Source organism: Rhincodon typus, chromosome 9 (genome assembly GCF_021869965.1).
Source record: "Rhincodon typus isolate 14 chromosome 9, sRhiTyp1.1, whole genome shotgun sequence".
NCBI classification, from domain to species: Eukaryota; Metazoa; Chordata; class Chondrichthyes; order Orectolobiformes; family Rhincodontidae; genus Rhincodon; species Rhincodon typus.
In genome coordinates this window covers 1,142,665-1,154,688 of record NC_063340.1, presented here as the reverse complement: position 1 = coordinate 1,154,688, position 12,024 = coordinate 1,142,665, and the positions used below count along the sequence as shown (strand labels likewise).

Here is a 12,024-nt window from a genome sequence, read left to right as displayed (position 1 = left end):
GACTTTCATCATGCACTGAAGTTACTTGCTTATTTTATCGAGCTTTACTTAAATTGCAACTGTGTTTTGGTCTTATGTTGCTGATAATGTTAAAACAATAAATTCAGCTTGCATTCTTAATTATTTGGGCTGCATTTTCTAATATGCCAGTGAGGAAATTTGCATGTTGATATAATTTGATTTCATGATGATCAACTTGCATTGCTTAGAACATATTCAGCACCAGGCTGAACATGGAATGATTGTTTACATTGCATGGAAATAATGCCACACATTCACACAAGCTGATTTTTAAAAAGCTCAAATTAAAATAACCATGGCCTCACCAACAGGATAGACCCACCAGACTTGGTGCCACTTCTAGGAGAGTTCTCAACATAGACACTGGACCCCACAAAGTCTCATGGATGAGGTCAAATATGGACAAGGAACACCCCCCAGCAACCCTGCCCTCAGCTGATGAACCAATCTGGAAGCATCACTACTGACCAAGTTGGCCAAGTCCAAGAGGACATAGCTGCTAGCCTGAGTCAGCAGCAGGAGATCAAGGAATCAGCAAGAGTGAAAAATCTACTCAATTTTGCCCCCACCAATCTACTTGTTGCAGGTGTGTTTGTTCCAGATAGAACTGATAGGAGTAACTCCACAGTCCTCATGGAGGTGAAGTCCCACCTTCACATCGACGATATCGTCCATTGGATTTTGTGGCACTATCAACATGGTGAATGGGTAGATTTTAAACAGATCCAGCAATTCAAGACTGGGTATCTGTGAGACACTATGGGCTATCATCAGCAGCAAGATTGTACTCAACCACAATTTGTAATCTCATGGCCTTTGATATCCTTCCCTCTTCCATTATCAGCAAGCCAAGGGATCAAATATGGTTCGATGAACAGAGCAGGAGGGCATGCCAGGAGCAACACCAGCATGTCTAAAAACAAAGTGTCAAACTGCTGAAGCTACAACACTGGACTACTTGCATGTCAAGCAGCAGAGGCAACATACAATAGACAAAGCGAAGTGATCCCACAGCCAACAGATCAAATCTAAATACTCAAGTAAAAAAGTACTTGGTTGAACATTTGAAGTGTGATGACATTCAAGGCAATGGGCCTAGTGCAGAAAAGTGGGACTAGTGTAAGTAGTAGTGTATTTTTGGCAGTATAGACTTGATGGGTCGAAGAGCCTCTTCTGTACTACATTATTCTATCATTCTATGCCCTGCCACATCCAGTCATGAACTGTGGTAGACAATAACTCACTGGAGGAGGAGACTTCATAAATATGCACATGCTCAATGATGGGGGAGTCTGGCATATCAATGCAAAAGAAGAGGCTTTAGCATTTGCAAGCATTTTCAGCCGGAAGTGCTGAGTGAATAATCCATCTCTGCCTCCTCCTCAGCTCCCTAGCCAAACTGCCTCCTTCTGCTCCTATTTCATATGGTCATAAGTCAGAATTGTGGTGAAATACTCTCCATGTCTCTGGAGTGTAGCTCTAACAGCACTGAAGAAGTTCAACACCAGAGTAAAATGGCATCTTACTTGGGCCCTGTCTAACAACATCATCACACCATTCCTCCCCTACCAATGCACATTGCAGCAGTGTGTATCATCAACATGGTCTACTGCAATAATTCGCCATGGTTCTTCAGACAGCAACTTCCAAACCCTTATCATCTAGAAGGACAAGAGCACCAGTTATATACGTTGTTGTTCCATCAGTATTGCTGAGCCCTACCAAATCCAGAAACTCCCTCCCTAAGAGCACTCTGGGTGTGCTTAGACCACATAGACTGCAACGGTTTAAGGAGGAAACTCATCACCACTTTCTCAGCAACTAGGAATGTGCAATAGATGGTGGCTGAGCCAGTATACATTCAGTAAATGAACTTAAAAAAAGTAACAATAACAAAATGATCAGCATTTGGCATCATTTTTCCTTTGAACTGACAACAACTTCTGGAGTCCAGTCATGTACAGTTAAATTCAGAAATTCATAAACATCTCCAGGGGATACACAGAGATTCTCCACACTGCAATCAATTGGGAATCTATAAACTGATGAGAACCTACACTCTTCATCTATCTGTAAAAGCCCTTGAAAAAGTTGAACATTGTTGAATGAGGTTTAAAAATTTATGATCACTCCTGAACACTCTAGCTCTGAATACGTACTTTTATCTTTGCTGAATGTCAAATTTCTCCATAATGTAAGAAATTCCACACATTTTTAAAAAAAGGCGATATTTTATTTTCTAACCCAATTCCATATGCACATCCCATTTATTATCAAACATTTAATTCACAACTAGTTCTGAAGAAGAGTCGTACCATACTTGAAATGTCAGCTTTGTCTCTCCCTCCACAGATGTTCCCAAACCTACCCAGTTTCTCCGGTAATTTCCATTTTTATTAATAACAGGACTCCTGCTTTAGACCTGGAGAACATCTTTCTTTGGTCTTGTAAATCTGAGGTCATCTAAACTTGAGCTCCTGGTGCCTTAACCTGTAGCAAGTCCTGTTCTCCCCATCAACCCTGTACTCATGATCTACACTAGCTCCCAGTTAGACAGCACCTTAATTTTAAAATTCTTGCCTTGATTTCAAATCCTTCCATGTTCTTGCTTTTTGCTATATTCATATTCTGCCCTAATCCCACAAGTTTCCGAGATATTTGCATGCTTTAAATCTATTGTGCTTTTCCAATCATAATTGGGGGCCGTGCTTTTAGTTGCTTAGGCCTTAAACAGGAGTTTCTTCCCAATACCTCTCGGGCCTCATGAATTCACTTTTCTCCTTTCAGAAACTCCTTAAAATCTTCCATTTTGACCAAGTTTTTGGTCATCTAACTTGATACATCCATACATAGCTCATTGTCACACTGTTGTATGGTGCTCTTGTGAGGTACAGTGGGACAATTCATTACATTAACCGTGTTATATAAATGTAAATTGTTGATGTTGTTGCCATGACAAAAGAACCTGATATTGTGAAATTAGAACATCATGTCTCAGAGATTGCCAGATCTTTGTTGTCAGCCTTCTTTGTAGATTGGTGAAGATGAAATGGAGTAGATTTTTCACTCCTGCTGATTCCCTAATCTCCTGCTGCTGACTCAGGCTAGCAGCTATGTCCTCTCAGACTTGGTCAACTGAGTCAGTAGTGATGCTTCCAAATAATTGGTTCATCAGCTGAGGGCAAGGTTGCTGGGGGTGCTCCTGGTTTCAGAATTTGGATTTCAGTACACTTCTGCATGTGGAGCACACCGGAACATTTCATTGGAATGCTGCTGCAAGGACACTTTGAATGCAGGGGTAGGCACACATCTTACAGGCTGGACCAGGTGTATCTCAGGGCTAGTTGGTTGCACAAACTCAAAGTCAATCTCAGACTATAGTATCTGCCTGCAGACAGCACAGCAAATGCACTGCATGTGCATCAGCCAAATGGCTATATTTCAAAATAGAAAGGTAGTAGCCTCCAAACGAGTCAAGGGGAAGCTACCGTTAGTCAGGGACTGCCAGTAGTTAGTCAAGAACAGTGTCCATGATCAATCCAGGGCCTGGGCATGGTCAGTTGCCATGGGACAGTCAGGCTCAGGGGATCCATCTCACTGCAGTCTGCGGTTTGGCCCAGTCAATCCTGCTGATCTGGTACAAGCAGTTGGGGGATTTGAGAGTCATCAGTCAGAGAGGTTGACAGAGAGTGATCAGAGATCTGGTCAGTCCTCAGTTGGGGCTGTCCACTCAAGACAGTCAGGGAGCTGGGTCAAAGTCAGTCCTGTGGGTTAGCAAAATTAATGTCATGGGTGGGTCCTGGAGGACAACATTGCGGTAGGGAGGGGGGGGCGATTAAACGCTGGGGATTTAGACAGCAGCCTGGGAAGCAGAATGAACAAGAATGGTAAAGGGGGCTTTGATGTACAAGTGGGAGAGCAGATAGTGAATGAGAGGGGGCTGGCAATAGGTGTAGATTACCGTAATTGTCTCAACATGTACAGCATGATGGAGGGCATGAATAAAACTGCAGTGACACGGTGTAGAGGGCAGAGGAAAAATTGGACTTGCAATTTGAGGAGTGGATGGGAACATGTGGGCATTCAGTACCGATGGGTTATCCAGGGAATACTACCTATTAAGGGACATGGAGTTTTGGGCCACGGGAGGACCTGATGACCAGGTCCACCCAGGAGTCAACATATCCAGTACTCCTCCAGGATCTGCCAACTGCTAAATGCAACCTACAAACTGAAAAAGGCTGTGACCCCACCCATCAGTGACACAGTCACTGTCTGCCTGATGACTAGAAATGTGGGCATCACTTCTGCAGTATATGAAAGCAATGCATTATAGAAGTATGTGGAAGGAGGGCTTGTGGTTCAGTGGTAATGTCCTTATCTCTGAGCCAGGAGACCCTTGCCCTGAAAGTGTGTCAGAACATGTCTGAACAGGTTATTTAAAGTAACAACAAATATACAAGTAACAAATAATAAGGTGCGAATGTTGGTCACAAGCAAAACTGACTGTGCCACTGGTCCTTGTAAGTTGCATAGACATCTCTGTGAAGCTGAAATAATCACATGCAACATTAAAACAGGCACCTCTGGGCCACAGCGCATACATATAATGCAAAACATTCGAGGGTGCAAAGGGGCATGGAACTGATTCCCTGTCCACCTGAACTGTAAGTATAACATTATCATTCCTTTCATGGTGATGTGGAGCTCGCAGGGGAAGGAGTCAGTGCTCGAGCAGCACTTATACTCTACTGCTATCTCTTTGCCACATGACTGGTGATGCATTCATTGGATTAAGGTTCAATGTCAAAGTGCCAAGGTGGGTCAACCCATGGCCCTTCTTGTTAGAATGCTCTATGTCCCACTGAATGAAGGAGCATATTAAGCCTTATTTTTAAGGGATACAAATGGTGACTGATCTCATTGCTAAGGACCAAGATCTGTTTCTTCTGTTCCCCACACAGGGTCTGCACTGACAACTGTGAATGATGGATCCAGCCACAGCAGGTGTGACCGTCCCTGTTGCTGTGATGCAATAACAGCAAATGACAGCAAACATAGGAACAGCAGCAGCCTCCAGCAGAACCTGAACAGCCTCCCCATGAAGAGGTCACAGGTGAAGGGCTCCTCAGGATGCGTTAGAGACATAGGAGGGCCAGAGTCTTTTGTTCTTGATGCCATTTCCTCCAGATGAGCAAAGTGTATTGTCGCTGTACACCGAGGATGTTATGGAATACTGTAAATGAACTATGCCAGCTATTGTTGTGGAAACTGCCACAATTCCTACATCTTAGAGAATTCTTATGTTTGTGCTGTATGTTGAACAATTTTGTCTAATAAAGAAGCATTATTGTTGATGCTCTGGTACATTAAGAGGAGAAGGTGGAACATAACGAAGCCATGGAACAGAAACAAATGCAGGCTGCAAAATCATTGTAAATTATTAAATAGAAAACAGCAAAGCTGGTAAATATAATTACAATACCTAAGTTTCTTTTTATAACTTCCCATGACATCTATAAATATGCCTTCATTTACAGCACCTTAAATCCTCCAGGCAAACCACAAATATCATAATACCGCTCGATTAAGCCTGCAAGCAAAAATGGGTGGGAGCGCTCTCTGTAAACACAACAGTATAGCATATCTTTAATCTCAAACTATGTCATGTGTAACTACTTACTGTCTGCTTTACTACTTCCCCTTGACAACAGCATGTTTTGCTTGCACTTTTAAACCATAGTCTTCTACTGTGCATAGGCACTACTTCAGTGGGAGGCTTACACCCATGTGAAAAGTACAGGATTGAGGGAGACCTGGTCTCCTCAAAAACAAAATGGTCCTACATGCTTACTGACATGCATAACCTTGTCTCGAAATAACACATTGAATCTCCACTTCACAATGAATGACTTTCCAATCTTTGATGTTTGTCATACCAGAAAATATGTTAACACATGGACATTAGATATATGTACAGGAGTGCTCTCCCATGGCATTGCTTCTGGCCAAGATGAAACCTCATCAGAAAATCTACGTAACACAGTTGTAGAATATCAACCTTGAAAAATAAGGCATTCTGTTCATACTGAAAAATTACTTGAATTTAAAAGGAGATTATTTCCTAACCTCAGTGAAGCATAGGAGGTTGACAGGTGACCTGATAAAAGTTTATAAAATAATGAGTTGTATACATAGAGTTAATGGTAGTTCTCTTCTCCCCAGGATGGGGGATTTCAAGATGAGGCGACACATTTTTAAGGTGAGAGGAGGGAGATTTAAAAAAGACCTGAGGGACAAATTTTTTTACAGAGAGGGCGGTTTGCATGTGGAATGAACTTCCTGAAGGAGTGGTGGTTGTGGGCACAACTACAACATTTAAAAGACATTAGGATAAGTACATGGGCAGGAGCAGGCAGATGGGACTAGTTTAGTTAGACCGAGGGGTCTATGTGACCCTATAACTCTATGTAGTACCTGAAAAAAATAGTTCTCCAGATTTTCTTTATCCCTTGGTAACTATTTTTTAAATTTTGCATTTAATTTCAATTTTATGTTTCAAAGTTGATTGCCCCTGCTATTCCGTAACAATGATAATGTGCAGCAAAGCAGCAAGTTTAGGAAGGATTTTCTGAAGTTTTAGGCTCAGGTAGCTGAAGAAACAGTGATGTAAATTGGGGAGGTCAGAATTGAAGGAGTGCACAGATCTCAGGGAATTGTAGGACTGGAAAAGATAACAGGTCAGGGTAAGGTCAGGTAGGGAGAATGTTAAAATAAGGGCATTGCTTAACTAAGAGTCAAAGCAGCTCAGTGAGTACTGGGAGGGACGATGGATCTTAAACATGTCAGTGACATTAAAAAGAAGATGGGCCAACTGGAAGCTCCCGAGAGGACAAGCGTAGGAATACAGAATGATAACACGGTGTATGTACCCCAGGCTGCTGTGGGAGATGAAGGTGAAGTTACAGCAGCTCTGAGCCAAATTTTTAGTTCCTCTCTGGCCATGGGGAGGTGTCAGAAGACTGGTGTACAGCTCATGTGGTTCCACTTTTCAAGAAGGATGATAGAGATAGAATCATATAGTTCAGAAGAAGCCCTCCAGCCCATTGAGTTTGCACTGACAAAAATTACTCTAAATCTACATTAGTCCCACTTTCCAGCACTTGGCCCATAGCCTTGAATGTTGTGACATTTCAAGAGCTCATCAAACTACTTTTCAAAAGTTTGTAACAAACTCAGCAGGTTCAGCGCATCTGTCAAGAAAAAAAATCAGAGTTAGAGTTTCGGGTCTGGTGACCCCTCCTCAGTTTGAGAGATTTTCCTCCTCAACTATGCTCCCAGGCAGTGCATTCCAGATTCCCACCACCCTCTAGGTAAAAAAATTTTTCCTCAACTCCCATCTAAACCTCTACCTTTCACCATAGAAGTATGCCCCTTTGTTAGTGACCCTTCAACTAGGGGGAGCTGCTGCTTCCTATCCACCCTCACTATGCCCCTCGTAATTTTATACACCTCAAGTCCCCTCTCCTCGCTCTCTAGCTCTAAAGAAAATAACCTGAGCTTGTCCAGCCTCTCTTTATAGCTAAAGAGCCCCATCCCAGGAAACAACATGCACCCCCTTCAGTACAATCACATCCTTCCTTTAATACAGTGACAGAACTGCACACAGTACGTCAACTGCAGCCTAACCATAGTTCTTTTTTCCATGGTTGGGAGGGTGCTGCTGGTTTGACTGTAATGTGAGGCTTGGATTTTAACCTCTTGTACAGAAACACATTTTATTGTCAGATCATCCATGTGAAAGGAGAGAATCGTAACTAAAGGAAGTGGGGATAGCGATACATTTAGCAATTTTAACAGATGTCAGGAACCAGGGGACTACAGTTGAAGAATGAACCTAGTAATGAGTCATAGAGTCAAAGAGTTGTACAGCATGAAAACAGACCATTCAGTTCAAACATCCATGCTGAACAGATGGTATAAACAGATCTAGACCCATTTGCCAGCATTTGGCCCATATCCCTCTAAACCATATTCATGTACCCACCCAGATGCCTTTTAAATGTCAGAATTGTACCAGCCTCCACCACTTCCTCTGGCAGCTCCTTCCATACACCCACCACCCTTTGTGTGAAAATGTTGCCCCTTAAGTCTTTCCTCTCTCACCTTAAACTTATGCCTCCTAGTTTTTGACTTCCCTACCCTGGGAAAAAGACTTTTGCTATTCACCCTATATATATGAGTCGATTCTCTCTATAATGAGAAAGCAGCCCTCTGGTCCAGTAGAATGCTGGCAACTCTATCTTTTAGCTTAAGTTACTGATATCACGAGGGGAGGATGCCCACATAAAATCTTCTTCAGAACAGAAACTTGGTCTTGTTGAACAGAATGGGTTTATTACATACTACTTAATTGCTAGTTACACTACATCTGTGTTGTACGATATGCTTAAGAGTGAGTACAAATTACTGTTTAACTGCATGGATTAAACATTAGAACAATTCAACAGGTGATTTCCTCCTAGGAACAGTCCTTTCTATCCTCATGATGCAAGTTAAGCCTTTCAACTAACTTATACAACAGAGGGAAGCAACCTGTGTGGCCCAGGGTTTACAGTATTAGGGGATCGAGAAGGAACTAGTGTTCTACTAAAACCAACAATAGTCAACTGGCATTTTATGTGTGACTCAAAATACCATCATGTAATGAACTGTCTAAAATGGAATGATATGGTTTTTGAAATTATGCATGACAAGGAAGGGGTGGAACGAGAAGATGGTGATAATGATTAGGCAAAGGTAACAGTGTAGATGAGGGTAAAGCATTTGATGTAGTTTACATGGACTTCAGCAAGTCCTACATGGGAAACTGAAAAGGAGGTAAAAGCGCATGGGATCCAGGGCAACTTGGCAAGATAGAGAGAAGGTTTAGGGGACACCTGTTAGACCTGTATAAGATTATAAGGGGCATGGACAGGGGGAATGGAAGCAGCTGTTCCCCTTAGCTGCAAATTCAGCAATAAGGAGGCACACCCTTAGAGTGGAAGACAGGAGGTTTAAGAGGAGATTTGAGGAAAAATATTTTCTCCCAGAAGGTGGTGGGGCTTTGGGATGCACTGCCTGGTAGAATAGTTGAGCTGGGTAGCCTCACAACCTTTAAAAAGTAGTTGGATGAGCACTTTAAATGTCATAACATTCAAGGCTTGGGCCAAATGTTGGAAAGTGGGACTAGTGTAGATTTAGTGTAGTTTTGGTGGTACAGACTCAATGGCTGATGGGCCTCTTTTGTACTGTATGATTCTATGAACTGTACTCACAACAACATTTTAGTCATGGACTCATTCAATTGTGCAGCTTTGGACAATGGAGGCAATCCACAGTTTGGGGAGTGGCTTGGTTAAAAAAGTTACCCAGATTACTTAAATAATAAGAACTAAAATAAGGTTACAGAATTACAGAATTTCAGAATTCTACCTGCTTCAGTTTTCGGATGAAAAAATGCTGAAGTTACTGAAAAGAGTGGTGGCTCCCTGTAAAATAGCTGGGGTAAACCAATTTCTCAGCGCAGATCTACTGTCAAGAGAAGAATCCTTATTGGTATGAAAAAAGCTCAAATTAAACTTCACATGGCACAGGAAAAGGCAATTGTTTTGGAAAGTCAGTGGATTTATGATTTATGCAATTGTACTTATCATACTCTTTTAACAAGATGTTTTTTCTCTAATAAAAATATTAAGTCGGTGTTATTGGCATCAGGTGATATTGCAGTGGTAAGGTGAGACTTCAAGATAGGGCAAGAATTTTAAATATACAGCAATGAATTTTCTTGAGCACTGAAGAAGCAGGCAGTCCCTTGAATTGGGTTTAGCATTAAGGAGACAGATTCCATCGTAAGAAAACCCTTTTGGTTCCGCTGAGACTGTAAAATTTGTTTGCGTTATGGCTTCATGGGATCCCTGTTATTATTGTGTAGCATTTGATTCCTTGAAGATAACTTTCAGCTTCCAACTAATATACATTTCCCTTCACAATTATCCTATCAATATCTCATAATGCAATAATATTAAATACTGAGATTAGGGTGGTATTGCAGTGAATAGAACACAAATTTACTTACTTGACTGATGGCTACATAAATGTTTATAGCGTTCACAACGTAATACAGTGCACAACTGCAAATACAATTCAGATAAATCTTTTTCAAGAATGTTCAAGTCAATTAACTGCCAACTCCAATCAATACTGCTGGACCTATATTTGAGGCATTTTTAAATGGGATTGATCTAAATAAAAATGCCTCATCATTTACAAAGAATTATTTCTTACCAACTTCAGCTGTTATTGATTCTGCATCAATCTCATTAGCTTTCTTCTTAGCCACTTCAGCCAGGGCCAACTCACCCTTATCCAAAGCCACATAATAAATGTCCTGTTGAATTCAAAACAAAACAGTGAACAAATCAGTAAATTCCAAATGTGTTATTTTGTTTATTACACTTTGCTTCAATCCACACAGAGAAGTCAAATTTTAAAACTGAAGTTTCTAAAATAGTGCAAATTTAGGAAGGAAGGTTCAATAAAGTTCTATGCGACAGTGTTAACCCAAATCCCTAGGTTAAGAACTGAATTACAATTATCTTCCACTTGCTTAATTGGTTTTGTGACAGAAAACATGGTGCAAATTCAGAATGTTAACAGTAGAAACTTTATCATGCAGTGATTGGGATTTGGAATGCGCTGCCTGTGTGTGGGGAGGTAGGTTCAAATGGGAATTGGACTATTATCTGGAAAGGAAGAATGTACAGGCTTACAGGGATAAGGTGGGGTAAGTGACATTATATGTCTTGCTCATTTGGAGAGCAGCATGGACACAATAGGCCAAATGATCAGCTTCTGAGATTCACCTTGCTGAGTATGTGGACTGGACAGATTTATTTAATGTCCGTGGCTTGTCAGGAAATGTTAAAGGCCTAAACCTGAAAGTTTGAGTTTGCTGACTGCTATACTGGTAGTTTCATAGGCAACGCATCAAGATTGCTGTTATTCAGCACCCAACTTGAGGAACTTCTTAGATGACTCTCTTCAGTGTTACAGGTCACTACCCACTTAGGAGAGCATCAAAGTATTTGGCAGAAGATTGGCAAACCAGATCAATGCAGGCAGCAAACACAGCATAGAAATTACAAAATGCAGAAGCTGATTATAAACCTCACTAGGTATCCACGATCAGAATATATGTACTAACTAGCTAGGCAAAATATGCACGACACAATATGATTCTTCCCTATAAACTATCTTACAATATACGCAGGTTTTGCACCATCAGGTTCAACTTATAATTCTTTTTTTCTTGTTAAATCCATATATTAAACTTCCAATATTCAGTAAAGAGGCAGCTACATTTTTAGATATTAAAGGCATCATAGATATGGGGAGAAAACTCGCAACTGGCATTGAGAGATAAAGGATTAATCATGATCATATTGAATGTTGACTAGGTTTGAAGGGCTGAATGGCCTTCTCCTGCTCTGTGTTTCTTTGTTTCCATAGAGGGATACTTTTCTATCTGTACGCTCAGTGATTCAGGTACTTATGCAAAATTAAATAACTGAGAGCTGTATGATTATCTCAAAAGCACCCCAACTATTAAATAACAAATCACAATCTTAAGTTTCATTGTTCTCCATCTTTGTGACTGAAGTAGATTGCAGGCAAATCCTTCTTGACTCTCACTACCTGGGAAAAAAAAACAGAACTTTCCTACGCTGCTGCCGCCAAGTCCATGACGAGAGAATGAGCTGATTTTGTCTTCTCAATAATGGGTCAATTGCTTGCTTTATATCTGTGCTCTATTGACTAATGGTCTTGTGGCACCTTGGGCCAGGGGGCAGTTTCTGAGGTATAACATTCAAGGCTATAGTGACCTTGACAACTATTGGCTGTGTTATGCCTGTAGTTGTAGGGATAGTGGTCAGGTTGTACCAATGTAATACACTGGTCACA

The 12,024-nt window shown here is 41.2% G+C and overlaps 1 protein-coding gene across 3 annotated transcripts in view; it reads right to left on the bottom strand.

Annotated features, from left to right (window-relative positions):
• Positions 1-12,024, bottom strand: part of LOC109915232 (WD repeat-containing and planar cell polarity effector protein fritz homolog) — a 54,695-nt gene that overhangs the window by 31,643 nt on the left and 11,028 nt on the right. For all 3 annotated transcript variants that reach the window (XM_048601505.1, XM_048601504.1, XM_048601503.1), the window contains one exon: positions 10,348-10,450. In XM_048601505.1, the coding sequence (XP_048457462.1) occupies positions 10,348-10,450 (103 nt within the window). The remainder of the gene's footprint in view (positions 1-10,347; positions 10,451-12,024) is intronic.